We start from the raw sequence: 27,342 nt of genomic DNA on the forward strand, positions 1-27,342 counted from the left end.
GGCTAGAGACTTACCAAAAAAATCACATAGTGACAAAGTCAAGATTCCCACTTAGGCCCTTTGACTCCACAGCCAATGTTCTTTTTACTATTCTCCTTTGCCCCCTCAAGCAAGGTAGCTTCAGTTTGCTTCCTGGCCACAGTCAGCACCTTTCTGCAAACTGCTTTCAATTCACTACAGATCCTGCTGCCATTAGTCCTTGGTGGTGTCCTTGGTCTGTCTTGTTAATTATTTATTGATAGAGTCCAATGCCAGAAGCCCTGAAATCAACCGATTCATGTCTCTGGCTTCTGCCTCTAGTGGGAAACTCTCCCTGCAGCTCTTCTTGGCTTTACCAGGCCCCCTGAGGATGCCTGTGGGTGGGGGCTTTTCCCGAAACCACTGCTTTTTCCCAGACACTGTTGTTAGGTCACTTGTATTCAAGCCAAATGCCAGCTTTATTTCATGTCCCAGAACTATTTCCTGGGAGAGTTGGGTTTGAAATTTATTTGGTCTTTTTCCAGCTGACAGCTGAGTTACTTGCCGTAGAAGACAATGTATGAATGTGAAATGTTGTGCAAACCTTTAAGGCACTGTTTAAATGTGACCCGATATCATCATCATCATCATCATCATATTATAAAAGGAAGCATTTCACAGTCCTCTGATACAGCAGCTCTTTGCTCCTTTGGATGCTTGATGGATGCTAAATCTGAAAAGGAAAGCATTCTGGGAACATATCTGAATGGCTTTAAGCAGATGGAGGGAGTAACTTCTTCCAGGCCTTTGGATCAGAAGCTTGCTTTTTATAACTGCACTGTAATTCTAGTTAGAGATATTTTCATTCTCTCCCTCCAGGAGAGGACTTTCCACCTCCCCAGCTTCTGTCACCTCCCAGACAGTCTCAGCTAGAATCCAGACAGTGATTATGAAGGCAACAGTGTAGCAAAGTCTGGCAAGTGATAGAAGATGAATGAAACTGGGTTAAGTTTTAGTAACAATTGAAGGGTCAGCAGGTTTCTCTCCCTAAGGGACAATGGCCTGTTTGTGTAAAGCAGTCCTGTTTTTATGCCAGGGCAACTACACTGATTCTCATGCAATCTTCTAATGTCAGTTGGGATGGGGTGTCATGTCACAGAAAGATCGTGAGACTTTGAGTCAGTAAACCTGGGTTTGAATCTCGGCTCTTCCATTTACTAGCTGTTGACTTTAATTAACTATTGAGAAGTCAGGCCCAAAGAAAGGGGGAAGGGAGGGATGCCCAATTTATTGTGGGTTTTTTTTGAGGCCCCTGCAGGGTGGAGGGTACTAGGACATGAAGAGGATCTTGGTGAGATTCTCACTATTTAAGGCATGACTTGAGGAGCCAGCCCCCTCCCCCTAATGACCTTCTCATTGCTGAACCTGCCCCAGGCATGTGCTTCCAGACAATCTTGCTCAGAGGGCCTTTACCCTTAGCCACAAAGGGTGGTGAATTTTGGCTGGTGCTTCATGGCCTATCAGCTTTCCAGGCAGGAGTGGAGCTAGCTGCCAGTTGGTGCCACCTACCATGATTTATTGATGCTTCTCCTATATAGGGCAATGGGTTTGTGTGTGTGTGTAACATGAGGAATGTGACCAGAGGGGACAGGATTAATTTGGTCTGATCTAGGGGCGGGTCAGAGAGAGAGAAATAGGAGAGGTGTCCTTATATTTCTGGGAAGTCCCAGAACTGGATGATAAGTATGTACAATTTTACTTGAATTCCTCCCCAAATGGAAATTCATTTGAGGATGGGGGAAAAGCAGAAAATCAAAGCAGCTCTTTGAGGCTAGTAAATTACTTTCTTTCCTTCCCAGCTGTTGTTGAAAAATGCTGTGAGGGTCCTCTGACTAGTCCATTCATTCATTCAATTCAACTGTTGCTTATTATGTATGTGATATGTGCAGAGCAAGTACAGATATTAATATCCATCGTTCATCTATATAGCATTTAATTTAGGAAGTACTGCACACAAATCTTTGATGTTTGCCCTGTGAAAGTAGGCAATAGAGTTATTTTATTTTACAGATGAGTCTAAAATGAAACGACCTGCTTTAAGATGTTACAGTTAATAAGGGGCAGAGTCATGATGAAAAATACCCCAGAGAGATCAGAACATTGTATGAGTGGACCATTGTACCATGGAAAGAGAGATAGCTTTGAAGTCAGACTAAATAGATTCAAATCCCAGCTCTGCCACTAACTACCTGTGTTACCTTGGGCAAGTCACTTAACCTCCTGATACTCATCTACAAAATAAAGGAGTTGTACTGGCTGACCTCTGAGATCCTTTCTAGCTTTAAATCTGTGATCCTGTGGGGGAAAGCCATTCCTTCTCAGAGGGGATCAGGGAAGACTTCGAATATGAATCATCTCTAAGCTGTACTTCTAAAGACACAGGCAGCCTTTTGCTGTAGCCCAGCTACACTGGGCTGTGTACCTCCAAGGAGGTGGGATGAAATATCAAAATAGTAGGTCAGGGGCTTGGGCATAGGATGGCCCATTTCACCACATGGCATCTAAAACCACTGCTGCCCAAAATTAGCCCTAGAGATGTTGGTAGGGGACCACTGTCCCCTTTCCTCCCTTGAGAACTGACTGGGTTGCTGTGATCATGCCATACTGGGAAGAGAGTGCCACTCATGATGAGCTGACACTTGTTAGTCCTAGCTCCAAAGCCTGTTACTAATAGCATTTAGAAACTGGGTAGCTTGGAGCTTTTTTTAACTATGATGCAAGTCTCTCAACTGTCTTTCCATGTCAGAATGCCCCAATCAGCTGAACATACCACATGGCTTAATGCAGATGTATTATTTGATCTAAAGACCTCCATCATGGTCTGGAGCTGATTTTTTTCCCCAGGAGACTGTTTCTGTGTTTGCTTCTCAGTCATCTCTGTTTATGAATATGGGGGTTGGGGACTGATAAAGGGATAATGACAGCCCTAAAGGATAAACCTCATTTTCGTATTTTACTAGCCTCAATGACAAAAGAATTCTAATAGCCTTTATCATTTATAAACTTCCCAATGCCTCTTTGATAATCATTTTATCTGAGCATGAAGCAACATGATTTGATAGGAGCCTTAGAGTTTTGGGCCTGAGGTCTAGAGAGCTAGATTTTAATTCAAATTCCAAAATTTTCTAGTTGTGTGGACAAATCCCCTCTCCCTGAGTCTGTTTCTTGCTTTCTAAAAATGGGAGCTCATTAATTACTTCTTACTGCTTACTTCATGAGGTTCAGATAGGGGAAAGAATTTTGTAAACATTAAGGTGCTACATAAATGGGAGTAAAATTATCACCATCTTAGAGATAAGAAATATGAAACCTAGTGATGTGTTCAGAATCACACAACTAATACATGGTGGAGCTGGGATCTGTACTGAGCCTCCTGACATTTAGTGAAGTGTCTTTAAACCTGTGCATCAGTTTATTGAGCACCTCCTGTATGCCAGGCAAATAGGTGTAGGCTAGGTGTAAGAGAACTGCTCCAAATGATGCTCCAAAAGTGAGATATTGAGGAGGTGCTAATCAGCTCAACTGATCTGAATATCGGGATGAATGAGATTGAAGGATGACTTCTAAGTTTGTGAACCTCGGTGACTGGAAGGTTGGTGGTGTCCTTGACAGAAATAGGGAAGTTAGGAGTAGGGATGGGTTTAGGAGAAAGAGTTCTGTTTTGGACATACTGAGCTTGAGAGACCTATGGGAACAAATGAGAGTATTGAGAGAAGTGGTTCAGAGGGAAGAAAAGAGAGCACGAGATAGAACCCTGGGATACACCTACCCTACACTATAGCAGGACAGAACGTGGGTCATGTCCTTTGAAAGAGATCACAAAGGATCATTCTGATAGATTGGAAGAGATTCAGGACAAAGGAGTGTCATTGAAACTCAGGGAAGAGGGATGTAGAAAGTAGAAAATTCAAGAAAGATGAAGACCAAAAAAAGACCAGTGATTTAGCAATAATGAAATGATTGGTGAATTTGGAGTGTACAGTTTTGGTTGAGTGGTAAGGATAGGAAGCCAGAATGCAAGGGGTTAAAAAAGTGGGGGCAGCTTTTTTTTCCCTAGTAGTTTGACACTGAAATGGGGGAGAGATATATAGGATAGCATGAGGGGATACTGACATCAAAAAAAAAAGATTTTGTTTTTTAAAGAATGTGGAGGATGTGGTTATGTTTGAAGGTATCAGGGAAGTAGTAAGTAGATAAGGGGAAGATGAAAATCAGGGACAGTGATGACTTGAAGGGGCAAACTCCTGGAGAAGGTAGAAAGAGATTAGGGCAATGACACAAGTAGGCAATTAGCATTAGCATTAGTAAGAAGGGCTGCATCATCCTCTGAGACTGAAGCAAAGGATGAGAGGATGAGGGGGGAGTGTGATGCTGTGGTGATTTGAAGTGTGAAATTGGAGAGGAGAGGGAGTTCTTGAAGGATGGATTTCATTTTTTAGTGAAGTATAAGGGGTAGTCCTCTACTAAGAAGGAAGAGGAATGGTGTTGGTAGTTTTGAAGAGAAGGCTCGGATAAACCTTTCACAGCTGTCACAGGATAGGTCAGTCAAGCAAACGTAAAAAGATTGCCTTGCTGCAGTAAGGGTCCAGTTGACTCTATGCAGAATCTAACTGTATCTTTAACATACAGGGCTGAATGCACTCTGGTGCATGAAGTGTTTAAACAAAAATCAATACACAGTTACTTAGCATCAATCAGTCAATGTTTATTAAGCACCTACTATGGGCTAGGCACTGGGCTAAGCATCAGCTGTGTACAGGACCTATGCTGGATTTTGGGCTCTGAGCATACAGAGATTAAAAAAAATTAAAAATACCACTGTTACTAGGAGTATGTGATCTAATAGAATACTTGGGGAGGGAAAAGAAAAGTGCCAAAAATGTAATCAAAGTTACACCTTTAGAGGACTCTCAGGACCTTTAGGAACATGTCCTCATGTGAAGAAGCCCAAGCTTCCTCTCAACGTTACATACTTAAAATTTACCAAGGATCTGAGTGAGTTTCCCAGGGTCATACAGCCAGGAAGCTAAAATTGAAACCCAGTTTTGATGCTAAAATCAGCATTCTTTCCATTAGGAAATGTTAGGAGTTAGGAGGGACCTTAGAGATAATCTGGCCTGACTCCTTATTTTTCAGTTGAGGAACCAAAAGTTCCTGAAGAAGTGACTTTGATAATGTCACACAGTTGCAGAGATGAGACCAGAACTGGATTCTCCTAAGTTCCAATCCTGTGTTTTAAACAACTTCTCTCTCCCTTTTCCCCCTCTTCCACTCAGGAATGACCTTCCAGTTCTAAATTATATGGTCCTATCTATGTACCTTCTCTAGCTGTCCTTGGAGACAGGCTGGGGGCACATGGCGGGAGGCCAAAACCAAACACTGGCTATATATTTGGAAGGAAGGCTAAGCATTCTAAATCAGGCTGAGTAGGGAAGGAATTGGATAACCCGACAGGTGCTGCAGCTTGTCCAATGAATGTCCCATCTCCTGTATCACACACTCTTTTCCAGAGGGGTCTGCATTGTTATCTTGTCTAGCTCAAGACTAGGGTTGGACTTTTTCTGAACTGGGGTGGGAGTGAGGGGTCTAATTTAGGTCTGAGACCACCAACTGTCTGAGCAGGAGCCAGTGATTCATTCGGGTCTCCTTTGTGTGGGAGCTTTGAGTTTTTAATGTTATGGACCCCTTTAGCAAACTGATCAGCCCTTCTCAGAATAATGTTTTTCAATTCATAAAATCCACAGGATTAGAAAGGAAGCCAGTATTAAAGTACAATCATCAAAAATTTTTTTTTAAATTCACAGGACCCCACGTTAAGAATCCTTGCCCTAGTACTTCAAGGACCCTAATGAGGTGGGAGCTGCAGCTTTCCCCAGAAGGTCCTTAATATTGCGTAGTCCAAATAAAGGAGTCTGAAGGTTCACGTGAGCCCAGGGCTGCACACAGCTGTACCATGAATTAATTGCACTCAGATGAATGGATCTGAATAAATGAGCTCCCACAGACAGAAGCTCAAAGGAGAAGCTCAGAAGAAGACAGAGGGGGAGGGTAGATGAATGTTAGTGTGACTAAGGGAAAGGCAATTTGTGAGTTGCTTAGGAAGCCATCAGGGAAATGTGTGGATACAGTGGGAAAAAATCCAACCATAGACCTTGGACTCAGGGTTCTTCTGTGGGGATCTGTGGCCCTGGCTCTGAAGAGTCCCCACTCTGAGAGGGGTAAGGAGGAGACCAGGCACAGCCCTCTTCCACTTTAATTTTTTTTATTTAATTTTTTCAATTAACAAAAATCCACCTCTCCTTACCTTTTACTACCCCCATTCAAAAAGAAAGAAAAACAAAACCCTTGTAACAAATATACATAGTTAAGTAAAATAAATTTTTGAACTGGTCATGCCCAAAGAACACTATGTCTCAATCTTCACCCTGAATCTATCATCATCTCTCTGTCAGCAGGTGGGTAACATCTTCCTTTATGAGTCCTCTGGAACCATGGTAGATCATTCTGTGTTTATCAGAATAGAGGAATACCAAAAGCCTAGCTCACATACCCAGCTCCAACAGTAACCGTGGGCTCCAAAGCTGAACTAGGAAGAAGTGTTCATAATTGGTCCCATTCAATGAAGCTCCATTCCATGGAGAGGAAGGATGGTATCCTGGAGGCTCAGTGGTTATATTTACCACATCAAAGATTGTGCTGCATGATCTGAAAAAGGTATTTTTAATATTTTTGTTTCTAATAATTTTTATTATGACTCTAACTGGACAAAACCAAATATACAAAATAATGAGTATTCATGATACATAAAACAACTCCAACTCACAGTTTGACAAAGGAAAATGTATAAACTAATAAAATAATAACAATAAGATCACATTTGCTTCTATGTTTCTTTCTAATGAAAATGTTTTTTGCTCATGACTTTTATACCACAGGCCACACTGGGGGGTTGGACTAACGAGACAGTGGCAGGTGCAGGAGGCAAGAGAACTTTAGGCCTCCTAATAGGAACAGGGAAATTTCCAACCTATAAGGGCTCACCCTCCTAACTCCTTCAGGGGATTAAGAATTCATAAATGGACACATGAAAGTAAGTATCTGCCACGCTGGAGAGTGTCCAGAGGAGAGCAACCTGCATGCTGAAGGGTCTGAGGTCATTCTATAGGAGTATCAGCTGAAAGAACTGGGAATGTTTAGATATAGACAAAATGATTTAAGAATATACTTAGAATATGATGTGATAGCTTTTTGGGGGAAACATTTGTTGCTTAGAATAAAATATGTTTGCACCCCACAAGCAAATTCTGTGCTGCTGTCAGTCTAGGGCTTGGAAAGGATATATTTGAGGTTTTTCTGGGTAAGTCTCTTGGAAACAGTCCCAGATGTATTGTTTCTGCTTTTTCCATACTGTCCAATATGAAAGCTGCACTCAAAACTCATTGGTTTGAGACAATCAGAGCTCCGTTAGGAGGGAACTTCTAGTCACCATGGTCCCAGAGAGGTTTTTGATGTGTTTTTTAATTAATTCTGTAAAATTGCTGGGCAAAACTACCTTCGTCATAACTGCATGCTGAATTTCCAAACCAGGATTATCCTGTAATGTGGAGTAGTTCCCAGTCTGGGCATAAAGAGGAAAAGTATATCCAGGATTTGGTGATGGTTGTGAAGGACAATGAAGGGTGGGTTTCCTATGTTAAAAGTGAGTGTGGATAATTTTCAAATTTCCTTCTGTTCTGTCTTTGAATGCATTTTCTTGTACTCACATTAGTAACGTGACTGTGAAGAAATGACCTACACATGATTCTCTATGGCAGGCCCGTATCCTCATTATCCCACAGTTCACTTAGAGATGTAAAGAAATTTAGATCCCAGAAATCACAGGCAGAATTGTAAGGGACCCTAGAGATCATTTAGCCCTCTCTAAAATTTTAAGGATGAAGCAACTAAAACTCATACAAAGAAAGTGACTTGTCTAAAGTAATAAATTAGCATCTGAGCCTGAAATTTCTTGAACCCAGTTCAAAATATCACTGTCTTGTGCTATGTCAATTGTGAATTGGTTTTAAAAAAAAAAAGCATTTGGCATTCTGGGGGAAAATAGAGTCTTAAGACTCTTTTTCCAACATGTGTTCTCCCATGTACATGTTGAAAGAATACAAGGTCCTATGACAGATATATCCCAAAGGAGAATGTTGAATTAACATCGTCAAGTGGGGTTTACATCAGATAGAGACTCACTAAAGGTGTCATCTGGAAAGTGTTCTGAGCAGAATTTAAATAGGAGAAACCTTCCAGATGCTTGTGTCTGTAGATGACGTTATACAGGATTCTTCCAGTAATATCATCCATTGAAGCCTCCTTGTGATGTAGAGGTGACCCTGGGTCACAAGTACAAGTTCCAGCAGGTTCAACAAAGCTGGAAATATATGGTACAACCAGAGGCTATTCATCACCTGGTCTGGTGATGAACCTTGCTGTGTTTGAAGAGGCTTGCCAATGTCAGGGCAATACATTCTTAAGCCACAGCAAGTCTCAAAGACCATCTACTAAGATACAAAGGAGTTGTGATTTATAGTTTTGAAGGGAGTACCCAAAGCAATGAAGTTATAGGTTCTTAAAATACTGTGCAGATGGTATTGAGCCCTGGAACACTAAAGGGTCCCCTTAGTGAGACAGATGTGGTTACTTGAAAGAGATTGGCCTCAAAATCCACATTGAAAAAATAAAGGAGATGAAGCATATGCTTTGCCTGGATTTCAGAATGTGGCATTGGGTAGGCAGTCCCTCCACTGAATTTATCAGCACATGATAGTTTTGGCCAGACACAGCTGATTGATAATGAGCCGGATCCAAGCTTGAGGAGGAATAGAGCAGGCTATATTGTCCTTGATGGACTGTGCAGCTCTTTTAGGGATTCCAAGCTGCACTTTTTGCAAAATTCTCCCTTTTTTTTGACCCCTGTCTTCTCTTGATGACATTATATGGTCAGAAATCATGGAACACCAAGATGTCAGAAGAATAACAAGTAACAGTTGAACCGAAGGTAATAGATTCATATTGTGTGTGTAAGCTGGCTGCTTGCACTTTGTGTTGAGTGATGTAAAAGAAGTCAAGAGTGGGTGTGGTTAGTGAATTATATTGTATATTCTGGAGGAAAAACTGTAATGGTAGGAGAAGGACTAAAATGCTCACTTGACCCTTTGACTTGGAGATCTCACTGCCAAGCACTAGAAGATCAAAGGTAGGAGGAAAGGCCCCATAGACAAAATATTTGCAATAGCATTTTTTTTCTATTGGCAGAGAAATGGAAACAAAGGAAAGCCCATAATTGGAGAATGGTTTAAAAAAACTTGTGGTATATGAATATGTTGTGTTATAATAAAGGGGGAATATGAAAAATGCAAAGAAGAATAGATTTATTTGAACTGATACAAAGTGTCAAGAAAGTAGAGCAGGAAAATATACTCAGTACATATGGAAAAGCCCATAAAATGTAACATTGTATAATTATAGTGACCAAGCATGTTCCTAAAGAAGAGATATGAAAATACATGTCCTTTTCTTTGCAGATGGGGTGTAATTATGGGTATGGAATCCTGCACATACGGTCAGATTTGGTTTATGTATTAGTTTGCATAAACTGCTTTTCTCCCCCTTTCTTTTTTATCTTTTGTTATAAGGTATAACTCTGAGAAGGGATATATTAGGAAATTAAGGGAATGCAAAAACAAAATTAAGAAATTGTAAAAAGAAAGAAAAAAATTGACCAGGAAATAAGATAGGCTCATTGAGTAGACAAGGGTGAAGGATAAAAGGTGTGTAACTGAATTGCTGCCCTCATACCTACAAAGTAGTAAAAGAACCAGAACATTGGATAGATCTTCCTTGGAAGATTTATGGAAAGTCAGGGATAAAGGAGGAGTCTGTTCCAGACACCGGAGACAGTTCAAGCATAGCACCTGCTCTGGACTGTCATCCTAACTTGTACTCACTATCTACTGCTTTCCCTGTAAGTATGGATCAAAATCTCATCTTCTACAGAAAACTTTATCAACTTCTGATTCTTCTAGTGCCTTCTCTCTTTTCTTATTTATACTATTTATAACACATTTGTACATTTTTTGCTTACTAAAGTATGTGCTTAATAAATGCTCATTGTCTAACAATCACCACATCTGACTAAATCAGCTATTTAAAGCTCTCCAGGACATGGCCAATTTTCAGTTACCAAATCTCACGTTGCTCCTCTTATTCTATCAGAGGAAGGTGTTCACACTTCATAAAAAATAAAAACATCCTTATATTTCAGTAACAGCAGTACCTAGTTAATTCTGTTATCTGCTCCCCTAACTTTCTGCAATTAGGTCATGGAGGGGGAACCAAATGTTTCCCACCCCTTATATAAGCAGAGGTGTGTGTGGGGGGGGGGGGGGGTTAGATAATTCAGTATGAAACCCTGGATGGTAAGGGTTGTGGTAGAAAAGAGAGAAGAAATGGGCCAAGAATTGTCTAGTTTGGCTAGACCTACAGGGCTTGGACAGAAGTAATTTGGGATAAGGCTGTACAGGTGGGTTAGAGCCAGATTGTGAAGGACTCCATAAAGATCTTTGGTCCATAAGATAAGGGAGACAGTTCATCTAATTCTGTTTTACTCCACCTCTCTGGTCTGGTATAATATAGTGTGAAGCAGGTGTTTGTCAGTGGACAAAACATGGAATTTGGAGTCAGAAGATGTTAGGATTGGGCAAGTCTCTTATCTATTAACCTCAGTCTACTCCTCAGTAAAATAAGGATAATATAAGTACTTTGGGAAAATGGGACTGATAATTATCAACTGTATTTCTGTTTACAACCTTTGTTTTGGCCTTACTCTATCCTAAGAAAAGAAAGGCCTTTGAACAGTTCAGGGTAAGTCCAAGTTTGCAGGGTTATAAGAACAATCATAATGAGAAGGAATGAGGGTGACCTTTGGTGAAGCTTATAGTGTAAAGAGCTCTGAATTTAGAGTCAGAAAGCCTAGGTCCAAGGACTGATTGGTTCTTTTATTCAAATGACCATCAAAGGTCAGAACTGCATTAGACATTTGGACAAAAAGCCAGAACTGAAAAGCACTTTAAGAATCCCCTAGTTTACATCCCTTATTTTATAGAAAGAATAAGGACACAAACCCTTTGTTCTCATGATAGGGTTGCCAAACGCACCTTCCCTGGGAGTAGTCATTGGGAGCTGCTGTTTTTGTAGATTTAAAAATCTTTCAGAGAACGCTTATTTATATATTCTAAACCAGTAATCCCAGAGGAAGACCGGACATAAAACTGGTTGGAAAGGGGCAGTTCGGTGGCACAGAAGATAGAGCACCAGCCCTGGAGTCAGGAGGACCTGAGTTCAAATTAGATACGTGACACTTGTAGCTGGACAAGTCACAACCCCAATTGCCTCAAAGAAAGAAAACTGGTTGGAGAATGGGAATAATCCTCTGACGTCTAAGACTGAGAGGCAGATGCTGAAGTGAACAGGAGACATTATCATCACCATCCTGACATAGGGAGAGGGCAAACTGGGGGGACTCAACATGAGTGGGAAAACTGATTCCTTTGAGCAATCCAAAATGTGTAGAAGATGTCCAAGTAGCACCTGGGTATTTAAAAACAGATTTCAAAATTGGGAAGTACTGTGTCCTTGGACACATACAAGAATTAACTACTTAGCCAAGGTGCCAGGGAAATCCCTTGATGGGTCCACTGCTTCTGACTGGTCTCCTGGAGAGGATCATGGAGATGAACAAATACCATCTTGGTACAGAAAAGCAGCAACGTAAGGGATCATTGAAGCAAAGTTGAGTGATGCCATTAGAAAGAAGACTAGAACTGGTTATAGAAACTTTTGACAGCAAGGGCAAGGAAGAGGATGTTGGGCATCTGATGGAATGGAGAAGATAATGGAGCTAAATTTGAACTGTAGAGAATTGATAAGGAGCTACATCTGGAGGAGAATGAAGAAGGCTTTAAAGGGGCCTGAGGTCTCTCAACCAACTCTATAGGTCTCTGAATGGGGGGGGGGTTTCTTCCTGCAAGGAGATGGGGAGCATACAGACAATCTCAATGGGTTCAGGGGCAAGGCCTTTGAGCATTCTTTAATTTTTAAACAAAAGTGCTCCACAGTTTGAGCCTTGGTTAGCTTATAAAGTGCATATAGAGAAATATATCTAGCCTTGTGGGATTACCAGATATTCCCATATTCTCCTTGGGTGCAAGCTATGAGCCAGAAAAAAAGGAAGCAGCCAAAGTGTATCTGGGCTCTGTGCCTCTGCCTGATAAAGGGGTTACCCAAATGAGGAAACTGGAGCCCAGAGAGGAAGTGACTTGCAAGAGGTGGCCCTGAGAGATAGCATGTTGGACTTTGAAACCAGGCCTCCAGAATTCGGATCTCACGCTCTTTCCACCACACTTGATTTTCCCTGCACTTGCAATTTGTGGCCCCCTGGGTAATTTCCTTGACTTTCTGGAGGAGGCGGCGTGAGAGTCGTGCAGAGTCTAGACTTGAGTCTGGAAGACCCGGGTGTGAATCTCATTTCAGACACTTTCCAGCTGCGAGCTCCTGCAGTTAAACGAAGCCTCAGTTTCCTCCGCGTTAAAAATAAAGACAAGTACAGTACCTCCTTCAGCAAGCTGCTGTGAGGTTCAAATGAGATAATATAGGTAGAAGGCTTGTAGGTAAAGGGCTTTGCAAACCTTAGGTATGTTAATGTCAGTTATTATTCATTAGAATAAAATTAGGGTTAATTAACTCCCAGGCCTGTAAGATGCGAGAGCCAGAGCCTTAGCAAGTGACCTCCCCAGGCTCGGCCTGCTCTAATCCCTCTGGGAGTCCCCGACCTGGGGGCAGGCGCCCCTCCCAGCTCCAGGCTGCCCGAGCTCCCGGGCAGGGGGAGCCCGCCCCTGGCAGGGGAAGGAGGCTGCGGAGGCGCCCGCGGCTGCCCGGCGCGGGGGGGGGGGGGGGGGGAGGCTCTGTACGCATGCGCCGCCCCCTCCCGCCGCCCTAGTCCTTCCCTCCCTCCCGTCGCGCTTCCAGTGTGACAGCGGCGGCTGAGGCGCCCGCAGCCCAAGCCCGAGGCGAGGGGAAGGGGGCGGCGGCTACACGGGGAGGAAGTACAGCCGGAGAAGAAAGCCGAGGCGGCGGCCGGGCACGGGCGGCCGGGCGCACGCTGCGTCCTCGAGGAGAGCGAGAGCGGCGGTGCGAGCGAGGCCCCGGCCCGCGTGCGGGGACGAGCAGCTGCCCGGCGCCTGGGCCCGTGCCGCGGCCGAGGAACCGCCCCCTGCGCGCCGGGACGAACGGCGTGTGAGCGCCTCGGCCTCGGCGCCGGCCCGCTCGAGCGAGCCAAGCCGCCGCCCCTGCGGCCCGGCCCCGGCCGCGTGTAAGGGAGGGAGGGAGGCAGGCAGGCAGGCCAGCGGCCCCCGCCCCCGCCCCGCCATGAGCCACATCGAGATCCCGCCCGGGCTCACGGAGCTCCTGCAGGGCTACACGGTGGAGGTGCTGAGGAACCACCCCGAAGACCTGGTGGACTTCGCCGTGGACTATTTCACCCGCCTCAGGGACGGCCGCAACCTCAGCGTGGACGGCGAGAAGGGCGAGGGGAAAGACATCGAGGACGAGGAAGAGGAAGACTTTGAACGTAAGAGCCGGGGCTGGGGCCGCCTCGGACCCCCGGGGCGCCGGCCCCTCCCCCTCCCCCTAGTTCTCCCTGGCCTGTCCGCCCGGGCAAACCCGCCCTGTCTCTGCCGGCTTCCCTCCGGTCGGACCCCCACCCCTCCCCGTCCCTCTTTCCACTGCCGTGGGAGTCTTGCCCTCCCCTCTTGCTCAGTCCCCATACCGCTCCCCCACCCCCAGACGTTTCTGAGTTCCTCTTGGGAACAACGTTCTGGCAACGGCTTGTGCCCCTTGGCACCCTTGCGGGAGGGGGGGGGAGAGCTTGCGGGCGGCCCTGGCCTGCGAAATGCAGACCCCAAAGTGACCTCGACGCGTCTGACAGCGATGACCTCCATCCCCCCCGGACTGGAGGACCCGCTAGTTTGAGATGAAGAGGTCTTTAAAATGGTCTTTTTGACAGGAATTTTTTCTTTTTTCTTTTTTTTTTTTTTTTTTTGCCAGTGATTACATATGCTTTCTCTTTCACGGTATGCCAACTGAAGGCCTGGTCTAAGAAGGTGGGCATTAATCCAGTCCTCTAGCTCCTATTCTCATTTGCTCGTTCTGAGACTCCCCGCCCCGAAGCCCCCAGGCCTTCAGTTGGCATACCGTGAAAGAGAAAACATATTGCAATCACTGGCAAAAAAAAAAAAAAATAGAGAAAATTCCTGTCCAAAAGACCATTTTAAAGACCTGCTGGGACCTCTGGCAGTACTGGTCTTAGCATCTCACAATTTTGGAACTAATATCAGTAATATTTAGAAACTCTAGTGTAGTTTAAAGGCAACTTAAAATTTGCTGGTGTTGAACCAGAACCAGACCTTAGGTACAGTTTAATTTTTTTAAATGTATAATTTTGCATAGCATATTTATTTGGTTGTTTAAAGAAGGCCCTTTAGAACAGTTGTGGAATATTCACTTGATTTTTGCATATGTTCTGTAGTAATGAGACTGCAAGGAATTAACCTCATGCATTGAGCAAGCAGTCTTTCAAAGCTACACGTTGATGTGTGGCATTTAAACATGCTAGGTATTAAACATAATTGGCTCTTAAAACCCAAAAGATTTATTTTCTTTTTAAGGGCCTTCAAATAACATCTCTTTTTTTTTAACACGCCAATTTGGAACTAAAACATTGTCTAAATATATGAATTAAAATTCTAAAATTTCAATCTTTTCTTTGGTTTTATTTTGAGATAATTAGGCACTGGAGCAGGAAAAGCTTGTACATTCTTTTGTTTACATTTCTATCCCAGAACTGACTTGATTTGTTGCAATTTGAGAAATCTGGTACTGTGATCGTTTTGTTTTGCTTTTTTGTTATTAACAAACCACACGATTTTATATGTAGAAATTTCTCTTAATAAAAATTTGTTTAGTGCCTATACTGGAAGAAAGGAGAAAAATAACATTGTAATTTAAGATGCATCTTATTAGTTAAAATTGTCAAAAAGAAATTAAGTTTCCCGGATTGCTTCAGAATATTTTATGGAGAAGGTAGTATGACTTACCTTGAGAAAAACTTTCAGGGGGCACATGTATTTTCATGGGTACATTTATTGGCCTCTCTGGAATGAATATTTTTAGACATTTGTATAGTAGTGGAAAGAGCACTACATTTCGAGTGAGAGAACTTGGCACTATTTAAAAGTTACTGGTCAAGTTTCTTCTCCCTTGGCCTGTTTTTCACGTATAAAATGAGAATATTGGTCTAGATGATTTCTCTCTAAGGTCCTATACCGTTCTAAATCCTCTGAAGCTATGAATTCCTAAGTTTTTTGAGAAAAATGTCTACCAAGGTGCTATGCACATGGGCTAAAGTTACCAACCAGGTACTTGCTGTTCAGATGACTGACAGAGATTCAGTTTGATAGACATATGTTTTCATTCATGCTATGAAAGTCTTAAAAAAAAAAAAGTCTGTGTTTTAGGAGACCTTTAACTTAACCACGAATTTTACAAGGTGTTTTCCAGAAGGGTCCCTAGAATCATGAGTTGTTGACTTGTTCCAGTTCTGACTGCCATTTGCTTGGTGTGTGGCCTTGGACAAGTTGTCAAACCTGTTTTATTTAAAGCTCCCTTATCTGTAAAATGGGGAGAGCTCTTTTTGAGCCTTAAAGTAGTGCTTTACTTTAGAATTGTTAAAATTGTTGTTACTATCATTTTAAAAGTATGTATATAGAAGTCATTTTCATGTAATTTCCCCCAGCAAATGAGCCCTTCCTTGTAACAAAACAAAAACCCACAAAACTGTTCAGCAAAGCCAGCCAATCTTGTGACTTCATCTGGATAGTGTATGTAGTATTTCACACCTTTAGTTCCCCACCTCTCTGCTGAAAGGAAGAGGGGCACTTCATCTCTTCTCAGGGGCCTAGATTAGTCATGGAATTGTTTTAGTGTTATTTTGATTTACATTACTGTATGGTCATATTGTTCTCTTGGTTCTGCTTGCTTCATTTGATTTTAGAGAAACACTGGAAGACTGAATTCCTCATATTCATTTACTTATGGTACAATAATATTGTTACATTCATATATTACAATTTGTTCAGTTTCTCATTTGATGGGTATATGCTTTTTCTTATTCTTTTTTTAAATTTTAAAACATTTTCTATCATGTTATTTTGAACTTTACAAACACTAACAAAGATAAACATTTTCATATACAAAGAAGAACTGAAAAGGAGGATTTCAAATGAAACCTTGAATCTCTACCATGTACAGCTTTTTTTCCCTTTTAAAGCATACAATAAATTTAGCAGGTTAATTTCAGAGTTGTCCTAAGTGTCTGAGACTCTCTGAACACTAACTTTTTTTAAACCCAAAACAAACCCTAACGACAACTTGATTTTCCCAGAGTTTATCTTAACAAAAAATTAATAGTTCCGTAATTACAAAACCACTGAACATTGTTCTTTAATTTACTTTAAATGTGTTTTATTTAGGAAAAGCTCAGTGTTTAATATTAATACTTTGTATATCAAAGCTTTACATGAAACATTTGTTGAGCAGTTGGCAAATCTATTAAGAAAATAGGAAAATATGAGTAACCAAGAAAAGAATTTAAAAACTTTACCGTTTAACTTATTTTGTTTTTTTTTTTTTAACTAATGATTTTAGAGTCTTAAACATAGCCTCTTTTGTTCTTGGAATAAGGAAGACCTGATTTCAGCTTCTTTTGTGTGACTGAACAAGTCATTTAACTTCTCTCACAGTTTGATTAGCTGTAAAATGGGGATAATAATAGCACCTACCTTTTAGTATTGTTGTGAGGATCAAATGAGATAATATTGGCTAACCCAGTGTGTCTTTTGTTTAGCTTTATTAACAAATCACTGTAAGTGTATCTTCCTAAGACTTGTAAAATGGTGTGGTAACTTAAATCCTTTGTATCCTTATAGTTAGTTAACCTCTATCAGCTATAAAGTCTTGGACACCATCATAGGGACATGAGAGTTAACCCAGAATGAATTCTGCCTTTTGGGGGTTGGAAGGGATCATTGTTTTAAAGAGTATTAATAATTATATTTACTACATCTGGTGTGACCATCTAATTTTTTTTTTTTTTTGCTTTTTGGAGGGCAGTTGGGGTTAAGTGACTTGCTCAAGGCCACATGGCTAGTAAGTGTTAAGTTTCTGAGGTAGGATTTGAACTTGGGTCCTTCTCACTCTGAAGGGAGGCTGGTGCTCTATTCACTTTGCCACCTAGCCACCCCGACCATCTAATTTCTTTACTGACTGTATGAAAACTATAGACAGTTGGCAAGCTGATTTGGGACCCATGCTTTGACTGCAAAATATCTTTACCACAGAACATGTTCTTCATTTTGCCTCTGTTTATGCTTATTTATATAGCTCTGAAATTAAACAGGTTTTATTTTAACTTAAATCCCTTACTATTTGATAGGGCTTAATAAGGTGATTATATATTTTACATTTTTTTTAAGGAATATTTTTTTTTTTGGAGGGGGGAGGGCAGGGCAATTGGGGTTAAGTGACTTGCCTGAGGTCACACGGCTAGTAAGTGTTAGGCTAGTAAGTGTTAAGCGTCTGAGGTCGGATTTGAACTCAGGTCCTTCTGATTCTAGGGCTGGTGCTCTATTCGCTTTGCCACCTAGCTGATAGACAGTTGTCCTGTAACTTAACATCTTAGTTTCCTGGGATTGGAAGAGGCTAAGTCTTGCTGAGGGCTCAGATGACCACTTTGTATTAGAGGTGTAACAGGAACCCAGGTGTCCCAGACTACAAAGTCAGCTCTTTATCCACTAGGTCAGGGGTTGCCACACTAAAACTTATGGGCCAAATCTGGCCAGCTGCCTATTTTATGTGTGTAAAAACCATTCTTTGTGGACCACACAAAAATAGCTGTAGTTTGTTGACCCTTACATTAGGCTATGCTGTCTCATGGTATAGATGACCTTGTGTTCTGAGAGCTTTGTCAGTGGATCATAACTTCTGGCAAATCTTGACAAAATGGAAAAGCTTTGAATGTGATGAAGACAAACTCTGTGTGTTTGCAATTAGAAGACCAGTGTAGCTAAATTTGGGAAGAAATGTGTAGAGACCTGTTATCTGCATTGGAAGGAGTACCCAGACCAGTAAAATTGGAGATCTTTGAAATTATCAAAATATTAACTATTAATCCGTGTAATCTAGAACGAAGGTTTTTGTTTTTGTTTTAGGAAACTATTCATAAATTAATTGTAAAATTTTCCTACCCTTGCTGGCAGTCTAAATTCCAAGCAAAGTTGTTACTGTAGTAGACAAATCTAATAACTACAAGTCATTATTGTTTTCTTGGGAGAGGTCTCATGCATTCTTTTGAAATTAATTTTTTATTGTTAATTTTCTGACTTATCCTGTCCCTCTCCAGAGACTTTTTCTCAAACTCATTCATTGTCTTCTTTCAAATAACTCATTCAGGCTTTTTTTTTTTGGAGGGCACTTGGGGTTGTTAAGTAACTTGCCCAAAGTTACAGGGTAGTTTTGTGTGGGTGTTAAGTGTCTGAGGCTGGAACCAAACTCGGGTCCTCCTCCGACCCCGAGAGGGCGCTTTACTCACTGCACCAAACTCATTCAGTCTTGCTGCCACCATTCTAATACAGAACTTTGTAAAAAAGTGGGACAGTTTCTGCTCCCAAGTAGCTTACATTAGACTAGGGGAAATAGTATAATATACAGATGAGTAAATACAGACGATATACAAAAAATACACAGTGATTTATAGGAAGGGGCAACAAGGAAAGTGCCCTCGGAGGCAGTACTTGAACTCAGCCTTGAAGGGGAAGTGGGATTTAGAAGAGAGTGGAGGTGAGAAAGGGACAACATGTATAAAGACACGGAGGTGAGAGATGTAATGTCAAGTACTAAAAACAGCAAGTAAGTCAATTTGGAAAATAGAGCGCGTAGTAGAGAATTAATATGTGATAAATCTGGGAAGACAGGCTGAAGCAAAATTCAGTCAGAAAGTATTTAGTAATGCCTACTATATGCTAGGCTCAGTGCTAAGTGCTAGGAATACAAAAAAAGGCAAAAGATAGTCCCTGCCCTGGAGCTCGCGGTCTCATAGGGGAGATAATATTCCTACATACAAACAAGCTATAGGCGGAATACATAGGAAATAATCAACCTAGGGAAGCACTAGCATTAAAAGGGATTTGGAAAGGCTTCCTCTGTTAAGGAATACAACCTAGTTTGGGAGTCTGGTAGACTGGGAGTATGGCGGTGCTCTGGACAGTAATAAGGAAGTTTGGAAGCAGGATAAGTCTGGAGGGGAAGCTATTGAGTTCAGTTTTGGACCTGTTGAGTTTAAGATAGGACATCCAGTTTTAGACATCTGATAAGTAGTTGGAAATGTGAGACTAGACTGGGGTCAGAAGAGAGGTTGAGACTAGATTAGGAGGTTTGAGAATCTATGCATTGTGATAATTGAATGAATGGAAGCTGATGAGATCAACAAACTGCAAAGACAAAAGAGGGAGGGCCCAGGACAAAGACCTATGGGACACCCTTGATTTGTAGGAATGACTTGAATGAAGATCCAGAAAATGAGACTTAGGAGTAGTCTGATAGGTGAGAGGAAAATCATGGAGAGAGTAGTGTCCTCAAAACCTAGAGACAAGAGTATTAAAGGTTAAGAAGGTACTATTCATGCATACTTCTCTATCATTTCATTGTCTGGAGGTAGATAGCATCTTCCTTCATAGGTCCTTTGTAGTTGATTTGTTTATTTATAATACTCAGAATAACTTAGTAGTTCATAGTTGATGATTGTCCAGTATTACTGCTGTTAATGTTTATAATATTCTCCTTATTGTGCTTATTTCACTTTGCATCAGTTCATGTAAGTCTTCCCAGATTTTTCTTAAAGCTTCCTGCTCCTCATTTCTAATAGTACACTAGCACTCTATCACAATCATATACCACAGCTTGTTCAGCAGTTCACCAATTAATGAGTATGCCCTAAAGTTCCACTTTTTTGCCACCACAAAGAGAACTGCCATAAGTATTTTAGAACATATAAGTTCTTTTCCTTTTTCCCTGATCACCTTGGGAAAAAAGACCTAATAGTGGTATTGCTGGGTCAAAGGGTATACACAGTTTTATATAATCTCAGATTGCTCTTCAAAAAGTTCTCCATATATTTGAGATATGAGACTCAAGAGAAATTGTAAAATTTTTCCCCCAAATTTTCTGTTTTCCTTCTAATCTTGGCTATATTGGTTTTATTTGTACAAAATCTTTTAAATTTAATGTAATCAAATTATCCATTTTATATTTCACAGTGTTCGCTATCTCTTGTTTATTCATAAATCTGATAGGTAATATGATCCATATTCTTCTAATTTTCTTACGCTATTGCCCTTTATATCTAGGTCACACATCCATTTTGACCTTATTTTGGTAAATGGTAAATAATATAAGATAGTGGTTTCTACCCAATTTCTGCCAGACCGCTTTAAGGGTTTTCCCAGCAATTTTTACCAAGTAGTGAATTCTTATCCCAAAAGTTCAAGTCTTTACATTTGTCAAACACAAGGTTACTGTAATCATTTATTACAGTATATTGTATGTCTGCTTTTGTTCCAGTGGTCCATTTTTCTACTTTTTCACCAGTACCAGATAGTTTTGATAATTACTGCCTTATAATACAGTTTAAGAAATGGTGCTGCTAAGTCTCCTTCCTTTACATTTTTCTTTCATTAATTCCTTTGATAGTCTTGACCTTTTGGTCTTCCAAATGAATTTTGTTATTTTTTTCTAACTAAAATAGTTCTTTGGCAGTTTAATTGGGATGGCATTGAATAAGTAGATTAGGTAGAATTGTTGTTTTTATTATATTGACTCTGCCCACCCATGAACAATAAGTATTTCCCCAGTTGTTTAAGTTTGACTTTATTTGTATAAAAAGTGTTTTATAATTAGTTTCAATGTAGTTGTTGGATTTGTCTTGACTGGTATACTCCCAGGTATTTTATGCTGTCTGTGGTTATTTTAAATGGGGTAACTCGTACTGTCTCTTCTTGCAGGGTTTTGTGGTAATATGTAGAAATGCTAATGATTTATGTGGCTTTATTTTATTTCCTGCTACTATTAATTTTCAACTAACTTTTTAGTTAAATTGTTAGGATTTTCCAAGTATATTATATCCTGGTGCATTTTCCTTAGGTAGCTCATTTATGACCTGTTCAATTTCTTTTTCTAAAAAAGGTTTATTTAGGTATTCTATTTCCTCTTCTGTTAGCCTATGCTAGGCAGTTTATATTTTTCTCCCATTTCACTTAAATTGTTAGATTTATCGGCATATAATTAGGCAAAATAATTCCTAATAATTTCTTTGATTTCATCTTTATTAGTGTTATATTCACCCTTTTTGCTAGTGATTTGGTTTTTCTCTCTTTTTAAGTTATATTCAATTTTTATTTTTTAATTCAATAGTTTTCTTATATTCAGTTTTATTAAACTCATATTTAATTTTTAGGTTTTTCAATTTGGTGTTTAATTGGGGATTTTTAAATTGTTCTTTTTCTAATTTTTAAAATTGTATATACCCAGTTCTTTGGTCTGCTCTTTATTTTATTGATATAAGTATTTAGAGGTGTAAATTTTCCTCTGATTTCCTGATTTTGCTGCATCCCATCAGTTTTGGTATGTTGTCTCATCTTGTCATTCTCTTTAATAAAATTACTTATTGTTTCTGTGACTTGTTTTTTGACCCACTCATTTTTTTCCCACTCATCCTTTTAAGATTAGGCTTAGTCTCCAATTAATTTTTAATATTTCCATGGTCCCTTGTTAAATATAATTTTATTGCATTATGATCTGAAAAGGATGCATTTAATATTTCTGGTTTTTTTTGCAACTACATTGAAACTAATTATAAAACACTTTTTTATACAAATAAAGTCAGACTTAAATAACTGGGGAAATACTTATTATTCATGGGTGGGCAGAGTCAATATAATAAAAACAACAATTCTACCTAATCTACTTATTCAATGCCATCCCAATTAAACTACCAAAGAAACTATTTTAGTTAGTCAGAAAAAAATAACAAAATTCATAAGTTTTTATGCCTTAATAGTAGTCGTTTTTTAAAAATTACCATATACCACAGAGAAAAAGGTATATTCCTTTCTATTCCCATTTGGTTCTCTCCAGACTACTATCATATCTAGCTTATCTAAGATTCTTTTCTTCTCCTTGGATAGTCTATCTAAATATTAATATTCTCCTAGGCTTAAGTTGTTCGTGCTGCTTAAAGCCTTATCTGATTAGGTCATCTTCTTCCCCTCCTCTTTTTTTTTGTCATATTACATTTCTTTTGATCTACAAATGTCTTATCTATCAGTTTATCTATTTATCTATCTTGAAAATCCTTCCAACCATCCACATCAGCATATTCTCTGCAACTTTGCCTTTAAAGAGCTGCCTTCCATATAGAGTTATATGATAAGTTAGAAATGGGACTTGAATTCGGGTCTTCCTGTCTCCATCATAGTACCAAAGATATTCAGAAGCCAACTCAGCTCTTTATTCTCTATACCATGGCTACCTCTTGTTCCATGTGATTATAAATACTGTCTTGTGTTTATTATTTCATATTTGTTCATTTTGTCTTTGCTCATATATGATAAATGTCTTGAGGGAAGAGAGAATGCTTATAATTTTTCTTTATCATGCATAATGCCTGTACTGTTACTTAGAAAATAGGTAGGCATATAGCAAATGCATAGTGATTAGTGGTTTTCTATAGGAAATCAGCTCAAAGCTAAAGTGTAAGTTGTCACAGTGTAGAGGTTAGGGAACCATAAAATGTTGAAGTTTAAGGTTTAGGGGTGCACGAGACCCCAAAATACCAACATGCTGGGTCCTGCCAAATGAATTCGACTTAAGTCTCCTCTCAGCCAAAGTAAAGCAAAGTTTATTAAAGATTTGTCATAATGGGTAGACTCTTAAGGAACCTTGGTACCTGTGACACTTGTACTGGACAAGAGGGCAAGAACAATCTGACACAGAATGCGTCTGCGCTAGATAATTCTAGGCTCCTATGGAGGCAAGATGGAGCTTATATACAGAAAGGTTGTGGGAGGAATCTTGGGGTGGTCTAGGGGAGGAGTTTGGGGGAGGGTCTTCAGGAGGAGTCAGATAGTTCAGACTCCAGTAGTGAGATTAAGGGTGGGAAATAGCTGGAGGTTACCTAGAGATGACAGACTAGGAGGGCTAGGCTAGTTTAAGGGCAACAGATTTAGGCATAGATATTTTGGGAGGATCTAGGGTGGCAGTGTATCACCAGTGCAGTATTTACAGTGCCCACTTATAGTCATGATATAGACCATGATTATAAGTATCACATGATGTTTGATTACAAAATATACCAGATTCTCCAGGTATAGAACAGAACTGAAACATTTATTTAGACAACAAAAAACCCTATACCAAAACCAGTAAGCTGATTCCATCATAGTACCAAAGATATTCAGAAGTCATAATAATGCTGAGAGCCACAGCATCCTTTAGCCTTCCCACAAACCAATACAAGATCAGCATCTACTCTGGAGCTTATCTGATTCCTTGCCTGAGTGTTCTCTCTCCCCCACCCATCTGGCTAGCTCTGACTCTCAGCTTCCTGTGGCCTCTGCTTCCCTTCAGCAAAACTCCTCCCACCACAGGCTCCACGTGATTACAGGGGGCAGAGTTTATCTTCACAGCAGGGAAGCTTCTTGTGGGCTCTGCTGCACCCTTCAGCAAATTCCCTCCATCACAGACTCTATGTGACTACATTCAGCCTATTAGGGGGTAGAGTTTACTTTCAAAGCAGGGGAGGTCTTCAGACTCCCCTCTAGGTCTATTAAGGGGCAGGGAAGATCTTCAAATTCCCATTCCTATTGGGGGGAGGGGGGTTTAGCTGGACAATGGAGGGGTAGGCTAGATAGAGAGATTTGGGCCTTGAGCTATAATGAAAGGCTTATGACCTCAGGCAAAAGCCTCGTGTGGGAAGATTCAAGGAGAGCTCAAGGGGATTCCAGGAGCCTGTATCTCATCAACAACACCTCTAAGTTTTGGTGAAACTTGGTCTGCTTTGGTGAGTCTGTAGGAATTTTGGAGGCAGATAAAAATGAGACTGCCTTTCTGTGCTGCTTTCATTTTTGTAAATGCTTTTCTGCTTCTGCTTTACACTCCTGGGTAATTGGTAAATGCTGTATCAGTATTAGATGTGTCTGTGATCACATGATGTAAAGGGTGCCTTTTGCCTTAAATAATAAATCTTCCTCAGCACTTCAACCATTTGTTATCTTGACCTCATTGGAAACCTTACAATACTAGTGTCAAAGTTGATAGAACTCAGTTGGTAGAAGTTGCAGAGTGGCAGATTTAGGCTTTACATAAGGAAAGCGTTCTAACAGACTTGTTCAGCAGTGAGTAGAGTGATCCCCCACCATTTGAAAATTGGATTGCCAATTGTTAGGAATATTGAAGCGTGTAGAGATTTCTGTTCTGGCATAGTTTGGTTTACATAGTCTTTAAGGTCCCTACTAATCCTTGAAATGCTGGGTTTGTTTATGTTTATATTTGAGACATCCTATTATGTATTAGGTTAGAACCTAAATTCCTCAGCTTTTAACATTCAAGGCCCTCTACAGGCTGACCCCAGCTTATCTTTCCAGCCTTATCTTTTATTACAGCCAGATAGATTTATTTATTGTCTCCTGAACATACCATACATTCCTTTCTTTTCTCCAGTGTGGACTTGTATCCTCTTCCATTTTGTCTGTGTAGTACAAATCTTTTTTATGATATCCTAGATGAATGATCATCCAGGCTCCATTTGCCTCAGTGTCCTTATCTGAAAAATTAGGGAGTTGGTCTAGGAACCTAGGGTTCCTTCTAGCTCTAAATCTTATTGTTCTATGATGACTTCTAGTGACAGTGAATTATGTAGCACATTCAGTTTTTTGATAACTCTAGTTAGGAAGTTTTTCCTAATTAGAAAGATGCCTCTATGGCTTCTACACATTTTTGGGGGGGTTTTGCCCTCTGGGGCCAAGCGGAATAGCCATTCCTTCTTCCATATGCCAGTCCTCCAGATATTTGAAGACTACTGTCTTGAATCAGTCCTCTTTCACAACAGTGTTCTCTTGTCTGGGCAAAGCAAAATTGCTGCCTTTAATTGATCCTTGTATGAAGTGGTTTTTAACCCTCTTACCTTGTCTCTAAAGTAGCCACCAACTCTAAATCCTATTATCTCATTTAATCCTCCTAGCAAGAGGCAGGTAGAATAAATAGTAATTTCCTTATTTTATAGATGAGGACCCTGAGATTCAGTGCCTTTTTCAAAGAAACACCAAAAGTGAATGTCAGATTTGCAACTGAAATAAATTTGTCTTCTGTCCTTTTTTCCCCCCACTACTTCTGAGAAGAGAAAAAAGGACTTGAGTTAAACACCCTTAAGTTGAAAGCAGTGTCAATGCAGATGTGATCTTGTAATTTGGTAAATAGTTAATGGAATAATATTTGAATTTGTAATATTATTATTAAAGACATAGGCTAACATCAGTTTCTAGAAAAATATAATTAGTAAATTCACTAAATATACATAAATTTAAACTCCTTTGCCAGGATAATAGTTTGACCAAAGCCTAGATTTATTGCTCTTGGTAAATGAACCATTAGGCTTGACTCCCTCATTTTAAGTACAAAGCTTGTGAAATTGATATTTTCAGCAATAATTTGAGATTAAACATTTGTAACCCAAATCTGAATTAACTTTCTTATATCTAGAAGTAGATTCTTATGCACATTGTGTAAATAATAACTAGCATTTATGTAGTGCTTTAAAGTATTGTGTGTATTTGTAAAATATTGAGGTTTTAAATTTTTTTATAAATTTCTACTTCATTTAAGACTTGTCCCCCAGTTAATCCAAAGGGATAGGTAATGTAAACATTTTAAGATCAGCTGTTGTGTTGAAGAGGCAGAAATTATTCCCAGGGTTCTAGGAAACACAGACAGCATTGCTAAGGTGGGGGTGTATTCATAGAAGCAGAGCTGTGGTCATAGTATCATCATAAGCAAACTGGAAGATAGAAAACAAAAGCTTTGTACAAAGCTAGAGGAGAGAGTAGAAATGGAAGGATTGTACTGATTGACTCTTTTACTACTGTTCTGGTTGCATATTTCATTTTGGGTTCTCATTTGTGAGAGTCCAGAGCAGATTAACAACTGACAGGTTTATTAGTTCTTGAGGTTTAAGCATTTGTAGGCTGGTCACTTCCCCTATTCTGTCCCTTTTTCAGGTGGAAGTGCTTTCAAATTTTGGGGATTGCCACAATCATATTTCAAGGTAAAAGTCTTTTGAAATTACAATTTTGGGAAGAAAAGAACAAATCTTGGGAGAATCATGAATTATGTTTTTTTCCTTTCCATTTGCAAGTTTTTAACCTCCCTATAAATATAGTACATGTGATAGAGAGCTATGGAGTGTATTAGAACATTATAATTGGAATCAGATAACTGTGATTCAAATCATTGTTATGCTACTTTTGTTACACATATGATTTTAGACAAGTCATGTCTTCTCTGTGGGATTCATCAGTTTCCTCATCTCTAATAAACTAGGTAATTTTTATAAATCCCTGCTAGTTACAAATATGGGATCCAGTATATTCAGTGCAAAGTATCTATGTACACACATGTCTCTATTTTGCAAAATTGTTGTCTGTAGTTAAAGATTGCTATGAAAGTGACCCAGGGTTTTGGAAGACCAGGCCACTGAAGTACAAGTTGAAGGCTTAAAGTATGGGTCTGACAATAAATCAATATTGTCTGGGTCCCAGCCGAACCAAATTCTAAGAAGCTGTAGCAGCAAGCACCCCAAGCGTCCCCAGGGTGGCTGCCAACACCGGTTCTTGGATCTGCTTTGATAGAGGAAAGCAACTCAAAATGGGTTGACAAGCTTACTTTAATCGGTCAAACATATATCGTTTACCTCATTCAGGGGAAAAAGGTCAGCACCCTGAACTTCAAAGTATACAGGCAGAATTATCAAGACAGAAACAGATCAAGTAGACAGATTTCCAAACTGTCCAACCATACATCCATACCAAACAACATCTGGGTTTCAAAGCAGGGGGGGGG

At 40.1% G+C, this 27,342-nt stretch overlaps 1 protein-coding gene across 2 annotated transcripts in view; it reads left to right on the top strand.

Annotated features, from left to right (window-relative positions):
• The first annotated feature begins 13,390 nt into the window (after positions 1-13,390).
• PRKAR2A (protein kinase cAMP-dependent type II regulatory subunit alpha) overlaps positions 13,391-27,342 on the top strand; it is a 137,195-nt gene continuing 123,243 nt past the window's right edge. Inside the window, exon 1 of one of the 2 annotated variants that reach the window (XM_069095779.1) lies at positions 13,391-13,690. In XM_069095779.1, coding sequence (XP_068951880.1) covers positions 13,489-13,690 — 202 coding nt within the window. In that variant the 5' untranslated portion in view covers positions 13,391-13,488. The remainder of the gene's footprint in view (positions 13,691-27,342) is intronic. The other variant, XM_069095778.1, reaches the window with a different exon arrangement.

The sequence above is a fragment of the Petaurus breviceps genome, unplaced genomic scaffold (genome assembly GCF_028583685.1).
Source record: "Petaurus breviceps papuanus isolate PSGF00001 unplaced genomic scaffold, PetGlider_PUasm1.0 227, whole genome shotgun sequence".
Taxonomy (NCBI): Eukaryota; Metazoa; Chordata; class Mammalia; order Diprotodontia; family Petauridae; genus Petaurus; species Petaurus breviceps.